We start from the raw sequence: 21,062 nt of genomic DNA, 5'->3' as shown, positions 1-21,062 counted from the left end.
AACGTATTGCGCCCACTCACACACCAGAGGAGAGTTTACCTGACACCTCACAGGTGAACTTGATGCTACAGGTTTCAGATACGGCTCTTGACTTTAATGTCGTCTCAAAGGATGGCTGGGTCTCCTCCGTTAAATGTGCCATGACACAATGTAGTGTGCTCCTGCATAACACACTTAGTTACATTTTCAAATGGAAACAAATGTCTCCAACCTGGGCCAAAGCTATTTTCAAAATATGTAATCCTCTATGCAGGCAATGGAAGATAGCCAAAATATATGGAATATAAAATGCATTTTGTAAAATATATATGGAATATAAAATGCATTTGGTAAAATATATAAATACATTTTTATCAACACATTCAACCCTACATACTGTAAGATAATGTGATTCCATATCCTAGTGATTTGATATCCATGGATTGTCTTGCTTTCCATAAGAATTGCAGAGGTCAAAATGGGTGTTATGTAGTTTGTGATGCAATATCTGGTGCAATCCAATATCACTATAATCAAATATCAGCCAACATACTTCACCAAGCACACATTGTCCCATCTTTCATCCTCAATGTCATGACGGTGAGACAACATAAGCCAGGCTAAAGGAAAGCTAAACAATAGCAAGTGCTGGTGTTAGTTGAAATGAATTTCATGAAACAAATACATGACAGTACCTTGATGGCCTGTACTGAGAATAGCTGTGACTGGAGTAGCTATGCAGAGAGGATGCAAATAGAAGCAGCTTATCAGGCACAATGTACAGGTGTTCTGGCATGAATGAAGATGGAATAAGAAGTGTTCTTACATAAACTATCACCAATTGTCATGCTTTTAATTGGTTATCAAATGCCCTTACTTGGTTATTACATTTAATTGGTTATCAAATTCACATCAAAATCCCATCTTTTAGTCCATATGAAATTAATTCTACAGTAATGAGACATACAGTTGAAGTTGGAAGTTTACATACACTTAGGTTGGAGTCATTGAAACTCATTTTTCAACCACTCCAAAAATGTCTTGCTAACAAACTATAGTTTTGGCAAGTCGGTTAGGACATCTACTTTGTGCATGGCACAAGTAATTTTTCCAACAATTGTTTACAGACAGATTATTTCATTTCCAATTCACTATATCACAATTCCAGTGGGTCAGAAGTTTATACACACTAGGTTGACTGTGCCTTTAAACAGCTTGGAGAATTCCAGAAAATTATGTCATGGATTTGGAAGCTTCTGATAGGCTAATTGACATCATTTTAGTCAATTGAGGTGTACCTGTGGATGTATTTCAAGGTCTACCTTCAAACTCAGTGCCTCTTTGCTTAACATCATGGGAAAATCTAAAGAAATCAGCCAAGACCTCAGAAAAAAAATTGTAGACCTCCACAAGTCTGATTCATCCTTGGGAGCAATTTCCAAACGCCTGAAGGTACCACGTTCATCTGTACAAACAATAGTGCGCAAGTATAAACACCATGGGACCATGCAGCTGTCATACCGCTCAGAAAGGAGACACGTTCTGTCTCCAAGAGATTCATGTAATTTGGTGCGAAAAGTGCAAATCAATCGAAAAACAACAGCAAAGGACCTTGTGAAGATGCCGGAGGAAAAAGGTACAAAAGTATCTATATCCACAGTAAAACGAGTCCTATATCAACATAACCTGAAAGGCCACACAGCAAGGAAGAAGCCGCTGCTCCAAAACTGCCATAAAAAAAAATACCGTTTGCAACTGCACATGGGGACAAAGATCGTACTTTTTGTAGAAATGTGCTCTGGTCTGATAAAAGAAAAATAGAACTGTTTGGTCATAATGACCATCGTTATGTTTGGAGGAAAAAGGGGGACGCTTGCAAGCCGAAGAACACCATCCCAACCGTGAAGCACGAGGGTGGCAGCATCGTGTTGTGGGGGTGCTTTGCTGCAGGAGGGACTGGTGCACTTCACAAAATAGATGGCATCATGAAGACGGGAAATGATGTGGATATATTGAAGCAACATCTCAAGTCATCAGTCAGGAAGTTAAAGCTTGGTCGCAAATGTGTTTTCCAAATGGACAATGACCCCAAGCATACTTCCAAAGTTGTGGCAAAATGGCTTAAGGACAACAAAGTCAAGGTATTGGAGTGGCCATCTCAAAGCCCTGACCTCAACCCTATAGACAATTTGTGGGCAGAACTGAAAAAGTGTGTGTGAGTAAGGAGGCCAACGACCCCGACTCAGTTACACCAGCTCTGTCAGGGGGAATGGGCCAACAATCACCCAACTTATTGTGGGAAAGTTGTGGAAGGCTACCCGCAATGTTTGACCCAAAGTTAAACTATTTAAAGGCAATGCTACCAAATACTAATTGAGTGTATGTAAATTTCTGACCCACTGGGAATGTGATGAAAAAAATAAAAGCTGAAATAAATAATTCTCTCTACTTTTCTGACATTTCACATTCTTAAAATTAAGTTGTGATCCTAACTGACCTAAGACAGAGAATTTATAAATGTCAGGAATTGTGAAAACCTGAGTTTAAATGTATTTGGCTAAGGTATATGTAAACTTCCGACTTCAACTTTACATGACTCTATATGAATATAGTGCTTTCAATACAGAATGCAGGTATTGCAGGCTCATTATTGAGTGATATTAATGCCAACAAAAACTGCATTTCTATTCAGAAATGTATTTTGAATTGAAAATGATTGAATTCAGATTCCACTTCTGTTGGAACTAATATCACTCCATACACCATAGAGTGCAACATCTTAATTGGTAGCTATGTCATGCCTGTAATCATGGCCACAAACAGAGTGTTTAAGTGTAGGTCTAGTCACTCTGTCGGGTGTTGTCATCTATTTCAGTCTCTCGGCCAGAACCTTAAGACAGGCTGCTGCTAAGGCCATGGTTTATTTGAGATTGTATTTTGACTGACTATTGTTTACAGTGAAACAAAATCAAACCACTGACAGTGGAAAAACACTAAGTGACGTCAGCAAGTATTACGATACTATCTGTACCATTAATATTTTATTTTAATATAATTAAGAATACATGTTTTCACTTGACTTGATAGTTTTGCAGCACACACTTGGCCATAAGTAGACATACCCAGTAGTAGGAAGATTGGATTTTCATAAACTTTTCTTCTATTTGTAGGATGCATTTTGGAAGACGGTTTGCCTTTACACAGGCTCATGCAGTGAGATGCAGTTTATTTATAAAGAGCTGAGAGCTGACCTTCATGGTCATAGCTTTTAGTGAGCCGGTAGTGAGTGTTGCCTATCAGCTGGCCATTCAAACAGTCCTAAATGCAGTAAACGACACCATGGAAACCAACAATGCCTTTGATATGTGGTTGACTCATCCAGTTACCTTAAGATAAATGCATTATAACTGGCTCTGGATGAGTGTGTCTGCTAAATGACTCAAATGTAAATGTTATGTAAATATAACTAACACCGCTATCTATAACTAACTAACACACTGAGAAATCATTTCAATCCAAGCCATCCAATCATGTTCATTTGAAAGGGCATTCATTATAAATTCAATGATTATTGTTTTATTATTAAGACCTCATAATGCAATGATGCCGAATCAATGGTTAAACTTCACTTCAAAAGGAGAGGGATGTGGTAATAAACATATTCTAACTTTCTTGTTGCTTGTTGAGGTAAAGTAATATTTCCTGTGTTGAGCTGAGGGGTTGTCTACCTGTTTTCAGGCCTGACATCAGAGAGGTAGCTGCGGCTGCTGGCTCTGCTACTCCCTATGACATCATCTCCATTGTGGGAGCTGGACCTCCCGTCCCCCGCAGAGTAGGAGCGGGTCATCAGCCTCCTGGAACTCATTCTCCAACAGATACCGTTTCTCTTTCAAACTTAAATTCCCAGGAGAAACTTCCTCAGAGAAGGCAACAGATGAGTATGTACATCCAACAAAACAAATGAGGTTTTCTTCTGTGGCTCTAAATCTGGGAGATAGCAGCTGAAAGAGAGATAAAAATGACACTAAGTTATTTTTAATAACAAGATACAAAATCAAGATTATTCCCTTTTTTGGTAAATATTTATGAGCTTGAACACATGTTTAAAAAAAGCAAACACTTCTATTGTCTTCATCAATTGTAGTGTAATGCCTTATACTATAGAGACTGATATCAGCAACAGAGATGTTTGTTCAAAGTAATGTTGTTATGTTCAGTTGGTAAAACATCCATTATATCATCATTCATCGACAAGCTATCTTCCATCAGATCTCTGAGGTAAACTCACCATTCATAGCTTTCCTTTTGTCTCTTTGTATAAGGACCCACCACTCTCTCCGGCTCAAGGCACTGTGCAATTTCCAATCAAACATGAGCATGTGTACCCTGCCAAACCTATTTATAACAGGCCTACAAATAGGCACAAGAGCACATCACATCTTACAAAACTAGCCTTCGAACCATTTTAAGTACAATACCCCACCACAAGGAAAACTGCCTTTGGGAAAGAATCTGTAGAAAAGAGTTTTGATGATATCTGTTCCAGCATTGTGGAGGAGATAAATCCATAGGGAACAATGCTTAGTCAGAAGCCACAAGGCCATCTAAGAGTTGGTTGTCCTCCAAATGTTACGAATTGGGTTAAGCAAGTTAGGCCACCACGAGTGTGTGACTTGGTTACCATTGGAAAACGTGCCCTCTAAAACAGCAGAGGGTCTGTCATGTGGCCCAATGGGTGACTGAGCTTTTTCTTCTCTTAAACAGCGTGCATGCTTAGTGTTTTATACAGCCCGTGGTGCTAAAGTATCATATGACCCTGTCAATCAGAATGATGACACCAGCCTTAAAAGTCAATTTAAAAGAGCTGTAAATTCAGGCATCCAGTCCCATCGCTCCCACTTTCCAAACATAAAAGTGTTTGGTTACAATGACTGACCTTCCACAGCAACAGGCTTGTTGATCCTGCATATGACAAATATACTGGGACAAATGTGAGTCTAAATGCAATAGAACATTTTGCAATGGTTACTTCTCTGTGATATTTTTATGCTAGTGATATAACATGTAAACAAGTGCTTGTTCTCAGTGAGTTTTTCACAGAATTGCCGTGCAAGTTGTGGATGTCAGTTTCATCATCTGTTAGTCTGCTGTTTGGTTAAGCTGTGATGACACTGTTCGACCACCCTGGTCCTTGCCTGTGCTCTCATTGTGTTGTGATTGACACTGTTCTGTCAGACCCCCAGAGGAAAAGCAATAGGAATAGAACAGCCTTATATAGTCCCTTCAAGATCTATAGGTGTGGGTGGTACATTGCCATTTGCTCATCCAACTGACGGAGCACAATGAAAATACACACAATATCGTACATTTTGCGCAAAATGTACAACAAAAAAATCACATTTGGCCACCAGTGTCCCCTCCAAAAATGTGGTGCATGATGCCTCATTTGTGTAGCTCTAGGTCATTAGTTAGTCAATGAATGGACAACAAATTCAAAACAAAATCAAAATAACTCTAAAGAAGGATATTACACTTTTCACCTTGAGTTGCATTCTCTCCAGCATACCGACAACTCAACATGCATCTCTGTGCACTAGGGATTAGGGAACATAACTGGCACTATCACTATGAATTCCCAGATTTTTGAGTGAGTGACACATAAATCAAGTTCAAAGATACCAATCAAAATTCCTCCCATGTTACTCTGCATAGACAGTCATCAGATTATACATACAGTGGGAAGAACAAGTATTTGATACACTGCCGATTTTGCAGGTTTTCCTACTTACAAAGCATGTAGAGGTCTGTAATGTTTATCATAGGTACACTTCAACTGTGAGAGACGGAATCTAAAACAAAAATCCAGAAAATCTCATTGTATGATTTTTAAGTAATTCATTTGCATTTTATTGCATGACATAAGTATTTGATCACCTACCAACCAGTAAGAATTCTGGCTCTCACAGGCCTGGTAGTTTTTCTTAAAGAAGCCCTCATTGTTCTCCACTCATTACCTGTATTAACTGCACCTGTTTGAACTCGTTACCTGTATAAAAGACACCTGTCCACACACTCAATCAAACAGACTCCAACCTCTCCACAATGGCCAAGACCAGAGAGCTGTGTAAGGACATCAGGGATAAAATTGTAGACCTGCACAAGGCTGAGATGGGTTACAGGACAATAGGCAAGCAGCTTGGTGAGAAGGCAACAACTGTTGGTGCAATTATTAGAAACTGGAAGAAGTTCAAGATGACGGTCAATCACCCTCGACCTGGGGCTCCATGCAAGATCTCACCTCGTGGGGCATCAATGATCATGAGGAAGGTGAGGGATCAGCCCAGAACTACACGGCAGAACCTGGTCAATGACCTGAAGAGAGCTGGGACCACAGTCTCAAAGAAAACCATTAGTAACACACTACGCCGTCATGGATCAAAATCCTGCAGCGCACGCAAGGTCCCCCTGCTCAAGCCAGCGCATGTCCAGGCCCATCTGAAGTTTGTCAATGACCATCTGGATGATCGAGAGGAGGAATGGGAGAAGTTCATGTGATCTGATGAGACAAAAATAGAGCTCTTTAGTCTAAACTCCACTCGCCGTGTTTGGAGGAAGAAGAAGGATGAGTACAACCCCAAGAACACCACCCCAACCGTGAAGCATGGAGGTGGAAACATCATTCTTTGGGGATGCTTTTCTGCAAAGGGGACAGGACGACTGCACTGTTTTGAGGGGAGGATGGATGGGGCCATGTATCGCAAGATCTTGGCCAACAACCTCCTTCCCTCAGTCAGAGCGTTGAAGATGGGTCGTGGCTGGGTCTTCCAGCATGACAACGATCCGAAACACACAGCCAGGGCAACTAAGGAGTGGCTCCGTAAGAAGCATCTCAAGGTCCTGGAGTAGCCTAGCCAGTCTCCAGACCTGAACCCAATTGAAAATCTTTGGAGGGAGTCATCCAATAAAATCCAAATTAATTACTTAAAAATCATACAATGTGATTTTCTGGATTTTTACTTTTTTTTATTTATTCCATCCCTCACAGTGTACCAATGATAAAAAATTACAGACCTCTACATGCTTTGTAAATAGGAAAACCTGCAAAATCGGCAGTGTATCAAATACTTGTTCTCCCCACTGTACATGCCTCCTGCTCTGCTATTTTAAATTACACTTTTTTACATTTCCATTGTCGTGTTTCAGTAAGTTCCAGGCCCTGTCTTTTACACAGCAGGTTGATGCAGTATGTCTCAGTAAGTTGCAGGCCCTGTCTTTGACATGGAAAGCTGATGCAGTATGTCTCAGTAAGTTGCAGGCCCTGTCTTTGACATGGAAAGCTGATGCAGTATGTCTCAGTAAGTTGCAGGCCCTGTCTTTGACATGGAAAGCTGATGCAGTGTGTCTCTGCTTATTATCAAGAGGAATTATTCCACTCTTTTGCTGGCTCCCACCACCACCCTGTGATGACGGACGTACATGAACTGGACTGTACACACACACACACACACACACACACACACACACACACACACACACACACACACACACACACACACACACACACACACACACACACACACACACACACACACACACACACACACACACACACACACACACACAGCCCTCAATCAGAAGCCATGGTAGGGACAAAGAGGGAGGCCCTTGGCTAGCCTCTGCCTGGCTGTACATTCTTAGAGTGGTGTGTATGCTGCTATGCTGCTGGGATCAATAGACCACGAGGCCATGTCACATGACCCTGAAACACCTGGCCTATGACGTAATGGAAGGGATTTTCTACAAGATGTGTGGAAAGAGAGAATGACAGATTGTACAAGGGTCTCAGATTATGTCAAATGTGGATGATATCCTCTTTGACCTCACAGAGGCTGCCTTGGATACATCTTTGGTATAGTTGACGTCTAAAGTAGCTGTCACACCCTGATCTGTTTCACCTGTCTTTGTGATTGTCTCCATTATCCCCTGTATATTTATACCAGTGTTCTGAAAGATAAGAGGGCTGCCTTTAATGGTAGCAGCGCTAGATCAGGCGAAAGCCTTTGATCGCGTGAATAGATCTTTTCTATTCAGGGTGTTAGGTAGATTAGGATTTGGGGAGAAGTTCATAGGATGGATCCGTACATTATATGTCGGAGCGGGGTGCCGAGTTAGTGTAAATAGTCACTTAGGTGATGTTTTTGACCTCTCGTCTGGGGTCAGGCAGGGATGCCCACTCTCGGCTCTCCTCTTCGTTCTGTACATGGAGCCTCTGGGGGCTGCCATTAGGGCAGACACAGGGGTGGAGGGCTTGTTGATCCCTGGGAGCGGTGGGCTGTGTGTTAAAATGAAGCAGTACGCCGACGACACTTCCTTGCTACTATGCAAGGACTCGTGCCTGACAAGGTCCCTTGCCATCATTGGGGATTTCACCCGAGCTGCGTGCGCACCCCGAGGTTGAAGTTGCCCGAGTAGGTTTAGACCACAGGCACCTGTACGAGGAGGTCAGGCAGGCAGGGAGTCCTGCACCTGTAGCGGGCATCTCGGAAGTGGTCTGGGAGGGAGTGCAGGCGCGGGGCCTGGACAACAGGCTCAAGGACCTGAATTGGTTGAGCCTCCACAAGTGCTTGCCGGTACGTTCCATCATGTACCGGCATAGTTTGGCGATCCCCCACCTGTCCAAGATCTGCTTGTGGCAGGGAGGAGACTGTGCGTCATGCCTTTTGGGACTGTGCCTTTGCCGGAGTAGTATGGGCTAGGGCACGGGTGTTGTTAGGTTTGGTAAGAGGTGATTTTGTTTTGACGTGAGCTAGGTTAGAGAGAGGCGTAGGGAGAGCGAGGGGAACGGATAGGGACAGGTTTCTGCTCTGGCTTCTCATGAGTCTCTTTAAACGGGGGCTGTGGGAAGCAAGGCAGAATTTAGTTAAGACAGGGAGAGATTGGGGGGTGGAAGGGATAGTGAGGAGGGAGGAAGGTGATTTGAGGGGGAGGATGAAGAGGGAGGAGAGGAAGTGGGGGCAGCATGCGGCACGGGAGAGGTGGAAGGGGGGTTTAGGGCTGGGAGTGTTAGAGTTAGATTTGTAAGGGGATAGATTAGGGACGGGGAGATAGGGAAAGGGTTAGGTATTGTTTAGGTATGACGGGTAGGGACGATGCTCCCCTGAGGTTTGTTTTTGTTTGGTGGTGTATTTTGTTAGTTTAAAATTATATGGATTGAGAATTGAATTTTTCAAAAAAAAAAAAACAAGTCTATTTTTCGTGCCCTCCTGGTTTTGACCCTTGCCTGTCCTGCCTGCTGACCTGTACCTTTGCCCCACCTCTGGAGTATTGACCGCTGCCTGCCCAGAGCCTGCCTGCCGTCCGGTACCGTTGCTCCACCTCTGGTTATCTGCCTGCCTTGACATGTCTATTGCCTGCCCCTGTTGGCTTATTAAACCAGCCCAGTCACGGACCAGGATGTCTTTCTCCCAGGCAGACTAAATAACTTTTTTGCCCGCTTTGAGGACAATACAGTGCCACTGACACGGCCTGCAACGAAAACATGCGGACTCTCCTTCACTGCAGCCGAGGTGAGTAAAACATTTAAACGTGTTAACCCTCGCAAGGCTGCAGGCCCAGACGTCTGCTGTTCCCACATGCTTCAAGAGGGCCACCATTGTTCCTGTTCCCAAGAAAGCTAAGGTAACTGAGCTAAACGACTACCGCCCCGTAGCACTCACTTCCGTCATCATGAAGTGCTTTGAGAGACTAGTCAAGGACCATATCACCTCCACCCTACCGGACACCCTAGACCCACTCCAATTTGCTTACCGCCCAAATAGGTCCACAGACGATGCAATCTCAACCACACTGCACACTGCCCTAACCCATCTGGACAAGAGTAATACTTATGTGAGAATGCTGTTCATCGACTACAGCTCGGCATTCAACACCATAGTACCCTCCAAGCTCGTCATCAAGCTCGAGACCCTGGGTCTCGACCCCGCCCTGTGCAACTGGGTACTGGACTTCCTGATGGGCCGCCCCCAGACTGAACAGCAGACTGGGATAAGGATTGATTGAATATGTCCGTAAACACGCCAGCCAGCTGGTCTGCGCATGCTCTGAGGACGAGGCTGGGGATGCCGTCTGGGCCTGCAGCCTTGCCAGGGTTAACACACTTTGTCTCTATACTGAAGCTTAGCTTGTTTGATTGCCTTGCGGAGGGAATAGCTACACTGTTTGTATTCGGTTTCCGGTCACCTTGCCCTGGTTAAAAGCAGTGGTTCACGCTTTCAGTTTCGCTCCACGTGATCGAAGCTATCTTGAAGCGTAAATAGTGACCTTTAACGCCTCATGGCCCTGAACTTTTCACCCAGCTTCCTCCCACTCTGTTACAAGGTCTTGTAGAACCAGGTAACTTGATTTACTCTACAGCTGTGATACAAGATATCATGTTGGTTCTGATATGAGACAACATGTTGATTTCTACAATATTTATAAATGATAGAAGTTATAATGCTTATCTGCCTGTCAGCTATACAGGATACAGGATAACTGATCCCCTAATTATGGACAAATTAATACATTTATCATCATGGTTTCCTATGTCGTCTCTAGGCCTCAGCAGTTTCAACATCAGCTAAACACAACCAGAGCCCCTTCAGATGTAGGCCTACTGCAATAAGCCTCAGTGCTGAGTAAAGTCACTCAAGTCAATATCTCATTGGATACAAATACACTTCTCTGTACAGTTTAGCAATTTAATCATTTCAATTCAAACAGGTGCTCTTGGCTGTAAAGAGTACAAATACCCTGCTTACAGTAGGTGCCTGAGTTTATGCAGTACTGAACACTTCCCTACTTCCCTCTTGTGGTCCCCTAGCAAACGAACAGGAAGTAGACTGCGTGTGGCTACTACTATGAAACTTGTGTGTTATCACTCCTATAGACATCTTCACATGCACCCAGGTGGGCCAACAGTGTATTACTGTTTGAAAGCAGAACATTAAACTCCACTGACTTTTCAGACTGCTTTCATAAACATTGTGTGTGTGATTGAGATCACAAAGCTATGTAAGATATACAGTAGTGTGTCCAGCTTCAAATGGCTTCCACCAGGATACATATTGGCTAAGATTAAAATACAACATATCACATTTAGGGTATCGGAACTATGGAACATTGGAACATGGTGTTCCGTTTCGATTGGACTCATGAGGGTTAAGATCCAAGCTAATAGGAGCGGCTAGGTGTTGACATGACGTCTTGTGCCAGAGTGATTGGCTGGCTGAACTGTGGTATGTCCTAAATAGTACTCTATTCCCTATGTAATGCACCACTTTTGACCTCTGGTCAAATGTAGTGCACTATATATAGGCTATATTGGAGTGCTGTTTACCCCTCTCAGGTAGCATGATGCCAAGTCTTGTTCTCGCTCCTTACCCCCCAGCCAGCCGGTAGGGTTGTTTTGATGTTTGACAGCCTGGATTTGTAAGACTGTCCTGGGCTGCTGAATCTATGACATCATCTCTTGGTTATTCACACCCAGTGTTGACTCCCACGGACAGAAGGAGAAACAGGAAGAAGGCGTGACCCTGTGGAAGGACAGCTGAACAGCCCACCTCACTCAGGGTCACGTTTATGTTTGTGACCACACCCATTCTGCAGTGCCATGAACCAATCAACTATTTTTATTTGACCTTTATTTAACCAGGCAAGTCAGTTAAGAACAAATTCTTATTTTCAATGACGGCCTAGGAACAGTGGGTTAACTGCCTGTTCAGGGGCAGAACGACAGATTTGTACCATGTTCAGCTCGGGGTTTAAACTTGCAACCTTCCGGTTACTAGTCCAACGCTCTAACCACTAGGCTACCTTGCCGCCCCACATACCGGTGATACTAGCATGCTGTCATGTCCATGAATGGTGATTGGTAAATGTGTTTTCTCCTGTTGTTAAAAAGTATTTGCCCACTCATGTAATGTTGAACACATTCAGTATCAGAATAACAGCACCATAGGCCTATCCCAGAAGTTAGCATTAGAAAAGACCTAGGATTAGCTTACCCTCTACACATTTTTTTATATATATTTTTTTTATACTTCAAGGGGTCTTAAAATAAAAAATAAAATAGCAAAATGATCCATGGAATGACCATCTTAAAACAATTCCATATAGCTTAGTAACCCCCCTCCAGTTTAGACAGGGCTCACTCCTTGATCACACCGACAGCTGTCCTTGCATTTTGGTACAGCAGAAGTACATTCATTTCCAATGGAATGCTGTGTTTGCCTTGCAGCATTGCGTTGTAGAGGTAGTTGCAGTGCGTTCTGTGTGCTGCATTTGTTGGATTTATCCAACATATGCATTAAACTGTATGTGTAGACGGCTCGGCAGAAATGGTAGCAGAAGGTGAATATTGAAGTGTTGTGGCACACATATCTAGATGATGCTGCGTACTCTTTTTTACGCTGTCGGTGTGATCGAGGCGTTAGACTGTTAAGTGCCAGAAATAAGGGGTCAAATATATGTCAACAAAAATAACAAATGTTTCCTGATCTTTCTTATATCTCTCAGAAATAGGACAGACACTTCAGAACAAAAGTCCTTTAGATTTTTTTGGGGGGGACTATGTGTTGTTCCATGTAGTGAATCTGTTATTCAAAGCTTTTGTGTGGGCTAATAGCAGTAAGGCCAAATAAAATGTTTCATCAAATAATGTGGATATATATTTTTTATACTTCAAGGGGTCTTAAAATTCAAAACCACATAGCAAAATGATCATTGATATGACCTTCTTAAAGCAATTCCATATAGCTTAGTAGAACATAGACAGGGTTTAGACTCTTACGGGTTAAACAAAACTTGGTTGAAACATGAGTCTTTCATTAATGATAAGCCTAATTGATAAGTTATATCATTGAGAGGGCTTCCCAATACTCACAGGGCTGTTGTTTAGCCTAATATATTAATCTCCTACAGCTACATGCATTCCACATGTGTTGATAGCCTATTCTGTCTTAATCCCAATAATCAATCGATAAAAAAAAAATCTGCGATCCCATCCACCCCTCTATTTATTATAAGCACACACTGAGATAACGGTAAAGCAGGTAGGGCAGGTAAAGCAGGTAGGGCAGGTAAAGCAGGTAGGGCAGGTAGGGCAGGTAAAGCAGGTAAAGCAGGTAAAGCAGGTAGGGCAGGTAAAGCAGGTAGGGCAGGTAAAGCAGGTAGGGCAGATAAAGCAGATAGGGCAGGTAAAGCAGGTAGGGCAGGTAAAGCAGGTAGGGCAGGTAAAGCAGGTAGGGCAGGTAAAGCAGGTAGGGCAGGTAAAGCAGGTAAAGCAGGTAGGGCAGGTAAAGCAGGTAGGGCAGGTAAAGCAGGTAGGGCAGGTAAAGCAGGTAGGGCAGATAAAGCAGGTAAAGCAGGTAGGGCAGGTAAAGCAGGTAGGGCAGGTAAAGCAGGTAGGGCAGGTAAAGCAGGTAGGGCAGATAAAGCAGGTAAAGCAGGTAGGGCAGGTAAAGCAGGTAGGGCCGATAAAGCAGGTAAAGCAGGTAGGGCAGGTAAAGCAGGTAGGGCAGGTAAAGCAGGTAGGGCAGATAAAGCAGGTAAAGCAGGTAGGGCAGGGAAAGCAGGTAGGGCAGGTAAAGCAGGTAGGGCAGGTAAAGCAGGTAAAGCAGGTAGGGCAGGTAAAGCAGGTAGGGCAGGTAAAGCAGGTAGGGCAGGTAAAGCAGGTAGGGCAGGTAGGGCAGGTAAAGCAGGTAAAGCAGGTAGGGCAGGTAAAGCAGATCAAGCAGGTAAAGCAGGTAGGGCAGGTAAAGCAGGTAGGGCAGGTAAAGCAGGTAAAGCAGGTAGGGCAGGTAAAGCAGATCAAGCAGGTAAAGCAGGTAGGGCAGGTAAAGCAGGTAGGGCAGGTAAAGCAGGTAGGGCAGGTAAAGCAGGTAAAGCAGGTAGGGCAGGTAAAGCAGGTAGGGCAGGTAAAGCAGATCAAGGCAGGTAAAGCAGGTAGGGCAGGTAAAGCAGGTAGGGCAGGTAAAAAGCAGGTAGGGCAGGTAAAGCAGGTAAGGCAGGTAACGCAGATCAAGCAGGTAAATCAGGTAGGGCAGGTAAAGCAGGTAGGGCAGGTAAAGTAGGTAAAGCAGGTAGGGCAGGTAAAGCAGGTAGGGCAGGTAAAGCAGGTAGGGCAGGTAAAGCAGGTAGGGCAGGTAAAGCAGGTAGGGCAGGTAAAGCAGGTAGGGCAGGTAAAGCAGGTAAAGCAGGCCGGGCAGGTAAAGCAGGTAAAGCAGGTAGGGCAGGTAAAGCAGGTAGGGCAGGTAAAGCAGGTAGGGCAGGTAAAGCAGGTAGGGCAGGTAAAGCAGGTAGGGCCATAAAGCAGGTAAAGCAGGTAGGGCAGGTAAAGCAGGTAGGGCAGGTAAAGCAGGTAGGGCAGATAAAGCAGGTAAAGCAGGTAGGGCAGGAAAGCAGGTAGGGCAGGTAAAGCAGGTAGGGCAGGTAAAGCAGGTAAAGCAGGTAGGGCAGGTAAAGCAGGTAGGGCAGGTAAAGCAGGTAGGGCAGGTAAAGCAGGTAGGGCAGGTAGGGCAGGTAAAGCAGGTAAAGCAGGTAGGGCAGGTAAAGCAGATCAAGCAGGTAAAGCAGGTAGGGCAGGTAAAGCAATAAGATTCTTGCTACGTAAGCTTAACTTTCTGAACATTCGAGACGTGTACCACTTGGTAGGGCAGGTAAAGCAGGTAAAGCAGGTAGGGCAGGTAAAGCAGATCAAGCAGGTAAAGCAGGTAGGGCAGGTAAAGCAGGTAGGGCAGGTAAAGCAGGTAGGGCAGGTAAAGCAGGTAAAGCAGGTAGGGCAGGTAAAGCAGGTAGGGCAGGTAAAGCAGATCAAGCAGGTATAGCAGGTAGGGCAGGTAAAGCAGGTAGGGCAGGTAAAGCAGGTAGGGCAGGTAAAGCAGGTAAGGCAGGTAAAGCAGATCAAGCAGGTAAATCAGGTAGGGCAGGTAAAGCAGGTAGGGCAGGTAAAGTAGGTAAAGCAGGTAGGGCAGGTAAAGCAGGTAGGGCAGGTAAAGCAGGTAGGGCAGGTAAAGCAGGTAGGGCAGGTAAAGCAGGTAAAGCAGGCCGGGCAGGTAAAGCAGGTAAAGCAGGTAGGGCAGGTAAAGCAGGTAGGGCAGGTAAAGCAGGTAGGGCAGGTAAAGCAGGTAGGGCAGATAAACCATTTCCGCAGCAGGTAACAACCTCCCCTCCTCTCTTCTCCAGCAGGTAGGGCAGGTAAAGCAGGTAGGGCAGGTAAAGCAGGTAGGGCCGATGTCAAAGCAGGTAAAGCAGGTAGGGCAGGTAAAGCAGGTAGGGCAGGTAAAGCAGGTAGGGCAGATAAAGCAGGTAAAGCAGGTAGGGCAGGGAAAGCAGGTAGGGCAGGTAAAGCAGGTAGGGCAGGTAAAGCAGGTAAAGCAGGTAGGGCAGGTAAAGCAGGTAGGGCAGGTAAAGCAGGTAGGGCAGGTAAAGCAGGTAGGGCAGGTAGGGCAGGTAAAGCAGGTAAAGCAGGTAGGGCAGGTAAAGCAGATCAAGCAGGTAAAGCAGGTAGGGCAGGTAAAGCAGGTAGGGCAGGTAAAGCAGGTAAAGCAGGTAGGGCAGGTAAAGCAGATCAAGCAGGTAAAGCAGGTAGGGCAGGTAAAGCAGGTAGGGCAGGTAAAGCAGGTAGGGCAGGTAAAGCAGGTAAAGCAGGTAGGGCAGGTAAAGCAGATCAAGCAGGTAAATCAGGCCCTACACCCAAACAAGGTAGGGCAGGTAAAGCAGGTAGGGCAGGTAAAGTAGGTAAAGCAGGTAGGGCAGGTAAAGCAGGTAGGGCAGGTAAAGCAGGTAGGGCAGGTAAAGCAGGTAGGGCAGGTAAAGCAGGTAGGGCAGGTAAAGCAGGTAAAGCAGGCCGGGCAGGTAAAGCAGGTAAAGCAGGTAGGGCAGGTAAAGCAGGTAGGGCAGGTAAAGCAGGTAGGGCAGGTAAAGCAGGTAGGGCAGATAAAGCAGGTAAAGCAGGTAGGGCAGGTAAAGCAGGTAGGGCAGGTAAAGCAGGTAGGTCAGGTAAAGCAGGTAAAGCAGGTAGGGCAGGTAAAGCAGGTAGGGCAGGTAAAGCAGGTAGGGCAGGTAAAGCAGGTAAAGCAGGTAGGGCAGGTAAAGCAGGTAGGGCAGGTAAAGCAGGTAAAGCAGGTAGGGCAGGTAAAGCAGGTAAAGCAGGTAAAGCAGGTAGGGCAGGTAAAGCAGGTAAAGCAGGTAGGGCAGGTAAAGCAGGTAGGGCAGGTAAAGCAGATCAAGCAGGTAAAGCAGGTAGCGCAGGTAAAGCAGGTAGGGCAGGTAAAGCAGGTAGGGCAGGTAAAGCAGGTAAAGCAGGTAGGGCAGGTAAAGCAGGTAGGACAGGTAAAGCAGGTAGGGCAGGTAAAGCAGGTAGGGCAGGTAAAGTAGGTAAAGCAGGTACATACTGTTATGTCAACCATTTCCAGCGGCTTCTCCTCGTGGTCTAGTGGTCCACCAGCTCAAGACTACCAAGAGCAGACTGCACTAGAAATTACACACCACCTGAGGGAGCCAACAGCCTATTGCATAACCAGACAATCTTAATAGTAGGCCTTGTCTATGCGATAAATTATAGACTCCCCGGATGAGATCAATTATAGGCATATTAGGCTATAATAAGTTACATTATCATTGTTTTCCCTTGCCTCAGTGGTTACTGTTGGCAATTAACATTGCATATTCCCTAGGTTTTTCAAAGGTTGAATCTAGAAAAATATGACTATTGCATTCTCTGTATTATGAAACAGTCTACGATTAACACCTCTCGCTCGCCAACCTTTTTTTTTTTTAATGTAAAATTAATATCAAATCAATACATAAAGCACATGAGGGAACACAAGCATACATAGATTACAAACAAATCTCGCTCGCCAACCTCCTTTCCAGCGGCTCTCCTCGAGCGCGTCATGCAGTCATTTGCATACGGTGCGATTTGAAATACAATGTAAACAGCTCTTGAACTGAGCAGCTCATCGAAACAGGTCGAGCAGTCCTTGCTGGCTATTCGTATCCTTGGTGGTGTAGGCTGACTGGCATTATTTCAGCTGATGGGCATGGCCCTGCATTCTGATGGAAACGTGGGAGATTCGAAATGACTATTCGTCACATTGCTCCCGCGGAGAACCAACCTGTGGTTAACACACAGAAATGTAGCCAATTTCCTCGGCTTTGACTGTCGCGCAGACACGTCATTCAGAGACTAGTCCGCGACCCGCCCAGCACCATTTGACTGAAGAGAGGAATGAAGAGTGCGGAGTTATGATAACAGTTTAACTGGACCTCAGCCGTAGGCTAACATTTTATCACACTGAGTGAGTGATACAGTATACATTCTTTGGTTGCCCAGCCGTTGAGCATTCAGTGAGATATCACATCTGGGCTACCGGAAATACAATGCTCAACCACCGCTGTAGATTGACATTGCTGCTATCCAGGTGTTGGACCAAAGAAGAGGGACGTTGTTGATGTGACATTACATCTATACTGTGTGCAGTTTTTTGTGGTCCCATACACAGAGTAAGAAGATGCTGAGCCGTTTCATGAGTGGCAGCATCAGGAATCTGGAACGAGAATACAACTGTACGGTGAGGCTGCTGGATGACTCGGAGTACACCTGCACGATCCAGGTCAGTTCCTGTTTAGCAAGCGTTGGTTGCCCCACTGTGGGTCATGTCTCTTTCGCCTGAGTATCTGCTACCTGTGCGCATCACATGACAGCTTGATGAAAATAGAGAAAAGCCTAATCTGCATTGCGTATTAAATGTGTAAAGATCTAATGTATCTCATCGGGTATTTGATGTCATTCTGCTGGCTGAATTTTGGAAGCATGGCTTCAATGCACTGCAACTGTCCTGAATCGTTCATCTTACAATATTGATCATCTATGGATCATTTATTGATCTATGACACTTTTCATATGTTCTATGTTTGTCTTGGTCTTAGACTGGCCTTGGCCTAGGTAAAGAGAGAGAGAGAGAGACAGACAGACAGACAGACAGACAGACAGACAGACAGACAGACAGACAGACAGACAGACAGACAGACAGACAGGTGCATTGGAAGAGAACATGTGAGAGAGTGTATGGGAGAAAGAGAGCTTCAGCTCTTTATATACTGCATTTGGGCATTATTAGTCTGTGTACCTCAACGCTTTAGGGCTGCACTGCTCACAGCCGTACTCAGCTTATAATGTGCTCTCTGGTTCTATTCTGAATGCATCTCTGGATCTTCTGCTCTCTATTGTTACAGGGTGGTTTGGAACAGGACATATTCACACCCTTTATGATACTGATTACAGTCGAATGACCAAAGTGCCATCTCGTGGCCTCATGGGTGGAATGTTATTCATATTTGTCATAATTTCATTCATCAACATTGTTAAAAAAATCGGAAAATCCTGTTTTATATGTTAAACAGTTTTGTTATAGTTCTGCCTTCTGTGATGTATACAATGTGTAAAATTTGGATGCAAACTCAAAATAATCTGAAATGGTACAGGTATCTTCTTTTTTGTAAGCCTGTGTGTGTTTCAAAATAGATTTGTTTTAGACTACCAAGAAACACTCTGTGTGCCCCTGATTTAACCCACTGCAGTAATTAAATAAACGTTTTAAAAAAGGAGGTAACTCAAGATTTTGAGATGCACTGACTTTGTGGCAAGATGAGCATTTTAACTTCCTGAAGGAAACTGGAATCACTCCTAGCCAAGTCTTGAGGTGTACTGTATCTTCCCCAAAGCTCTTCTAGTCTTAATGGCAGATTGATATTCCTTACTTCTACCCTCTTCAATTCACCTGGAATTCATACAAGTTTAAAACAGAAACAAGTACATTTATTAATGACTTTAGACAGGAGCTTGAATTAAATATGTATCTGTCTTTCAAAGAACGTTATTGATCCAGAAGAGCAGAGAAGTCCTCTCCTCCTCATCAGTATGGGTGGCTGAGGCACTGGCACAGAGTTGGTGGTTGTGTCTCAAATGGTACCCTATGTAGTGCACTATATTGGACCAGGGTTCATAGGAGTCTGGTCAAAAGTAGGGTGCCATTTGGGACATCCACAGTCTACAGGTCTCAGTCAAGATGCTGCATTCTGTGGTGCACTAATGAAATCACCACCGTTCCCTGGAAGTCTAATGCAGGACTTGGATGGAGTTGTGATTTTGTCTTGTAAATGCATGATTGAAATAGACTTCTGCTGCTTTCATCTAAGTGGGCGTTGTTAAGTTATGTTGTTTACTGCCTGGCGTGTTGCCTGGTAATGTTGGGGTTTGTTCAACTTTTACTGCAGTGGGCTAAATCAGGCTCACACAGAGTGATTCTAGGTAAGTATAATATAATAATAATATATGCTATTTAGCAGACGCTTTTATCCAAAGCGACTTACAGTCATGTGTGCATACATTCTACGTATGGGTGGTCCCGGGAATCGAACCCACTACCCTGGCGTTACAAGCGCCATGCTCTACCAACTGAGCTACAGAAGTGTCTTAAACACATCTACTTTGAAACAAAAGTATACACTTCACACACATGGTTATGGGCTTAAAAAAACAAGACACCTGTACCATGTCAGATATAGAGTTGAAATGTATGACATTTTGAGTTTGCTACCCAATATTACACTTTATTTATATACATTACAAAATATGAAAATATAACAAAACAGTTTGAGTTAGAAACACCAGATTTCGGGTCAGGTTTTTAAAAATAATCTTTAATAATGATTAAATTAGGAAAAATATGAATAACATTTCACCCATGAGGCCAAAGAGGGTGCTTTTGGTCATAGACTGCAGGAAAGGGCAGCTTTGTTGTTGTTTTTGGAGCCGACATTCAGATAGAAAAGCCTATTGTAGATGTCAAGTTCGCTTTTCTTTCTTCTCATGCCTATACCATACAGTTTGATCATAAGTATGTCCCTATTGTCAAAATACAAGCAGACCGTTGAAATTTAACAGAGATTATCTACAATTATCAAAGCATTTTCTTCTTTATTATACAATACTCGTCTTTGATCATATCAGCACATTTAGTACTTTAAATGAAGTAGGACTTTAAGGTTTTTAATAGCATACATAAAGGCTTTGTAAGCACTGCAAAAATGCTTCACAAATAATCTATAAGCGTATATCATGCTTTATAAAGGTTGACACTGACATTCCCATTCCCACTGTAAGGTCAATTGCCAAATGTGGCACAACGCACTATGTATGTTTATCCACCATTTATAGAGTATGACATTCACTTATAGATTATTTGTGAAGCATTTATGTTGTGCTTATGAAGTATGCTATATAAAGCCTTTATAAATTGTACTTTGGTTAAAGTTGGAGTGTCAGAAGTGCATTTGTTACTGTACATGAACATGTTATTACCAAAAGGACTTCTTAAAACTGCATGTGGGTTAATCCCCAATCATTCCCAGTCAAAATAATCTCTCCTAGATGCAATACCAAATAAATCCTGAAACTGAGATTCCACCTAGAGTGAACATTACAGGAGAGAGAGAGGGTTCCAAGTGAGATCATTTCACCCCATTATAATCCTGAAACTGAAATTCCACCTAGAGTGAACATTACAGGAGAGAGAGAGGGTTCCAAGTGGGATCATTTCACCCCATGATAATCCTGAGACTGGGATTGCTGTTCCACTATTTATATGTATTTCTAACTGCTGGCTCAGGCTTAATAGAATCTAGAATAGCAGGAAGATGTGATTTAGACAGCCACAGCTCTGCTTATCAGTCCCTCTAGCTACAGGTCTACTCTACGCCACCAGGCCTGAGTTCAAATAGTATTTGTTGTCTTTCAAATACTTCAGCTGTGCTTAGTTGAATAGGCCTGGTGCAGTAGAACTAATGGAATCATACAGTAAAGGCAAACAGACTCAAGCAAACGCTCACAAATACTATTTGAACCAGTCCTGACGCCACAGAGCTGAATCTACACAACGCATCTCACTTTGATTCGAAGGCACCCTGCAACAACATGGTTAATCCATAATGTAGAGGAATAGTGAGATAAATCCTCCCAGGCTTTGGTGCTCTCTCAGATT

At 43.9% G+C, this 21,062-nt stretch overlaps 2 protein-coding genes across 6 annotated transcripts in view; one reads left to right on the top strand and one right to left on the bottom strand.

Annotated features, from left to right (window-relative positions):
- The window catches only part of LOC118360873 (alpha-protein kinase 3-like), a 135,018-nt gene that overhangs the window by 13,940 nt on the left and 100,016 nt on the right, over positions 1-21,062 (bottom strand). For 2 of the 5 annotated variants that reach the window (XR_008133527.1, XM_052516886.1), the window contains exons 1-4: positions 4,268-4,702; positions 3,708-3,980; positions 675-713; positions 40-161 (exon numbers count right to left, since the gene is read on the bottom strand). Coding sequence is in view for 4 of the 5 variants with exons in the window: in XM_052516886.1 (XP_052372846.1) it covers positions 40-161; positions 675-713; positions 3,708-3,844 (298 nt within the window). In the remaining variant the exon portion in view is untranslated. Of the gene's footprint in view, positions 1-39; positions 162-674; positions 714-3,707; positions 3,981-4,267; positions 4,703-21,062 lie in introns of those variants that run through there. The other 3 variants (XM_052516883.1, XM_052516884.1, XM_052516885.1) reach the window with 3 other exon arrangements.
- The window catches only part of LOC118362693 (FERM domain-containing protein 5-like), a 112,577-nt gene continuing 108,047 nt past the window's right edge, over positions 16,533-21,062 (top strand). Inside the window, exon 1 of the mRNA XM_052516887.1 lies at positions 16,533-17,633. Within this exon, the coding sequence (XP_052372847.1) occupies positions 17,532-17,633 (102 nt within the window). The 5' untranslated portion in view covers positions 16,533-17,531. The remainder of the gene's footprint in view (positions 17,634-21,062) is intronic.

This window comes from Oncorhynchus keta, unplaced genomic scaffold, assembly GCF_023373465.1.
Source record: "Oncorhynchus keta strain PuntledgeMale-10-30-2019 unplaced genomic scaffold, Oket_V2 Un_scaffold_5444_pilon_pilon, whole genome shotgun sequence".
Classification (NCBI taxonomy): Eukaryota; Metazoa; Chordata; class Actinopteri; order Salmoniformes; family Salmonidae; genus Oncorhynchus; species Oncorhynchus keta.
This window is presented reverse-complemented; position numbering and strand designations above follow the sequence as displayed.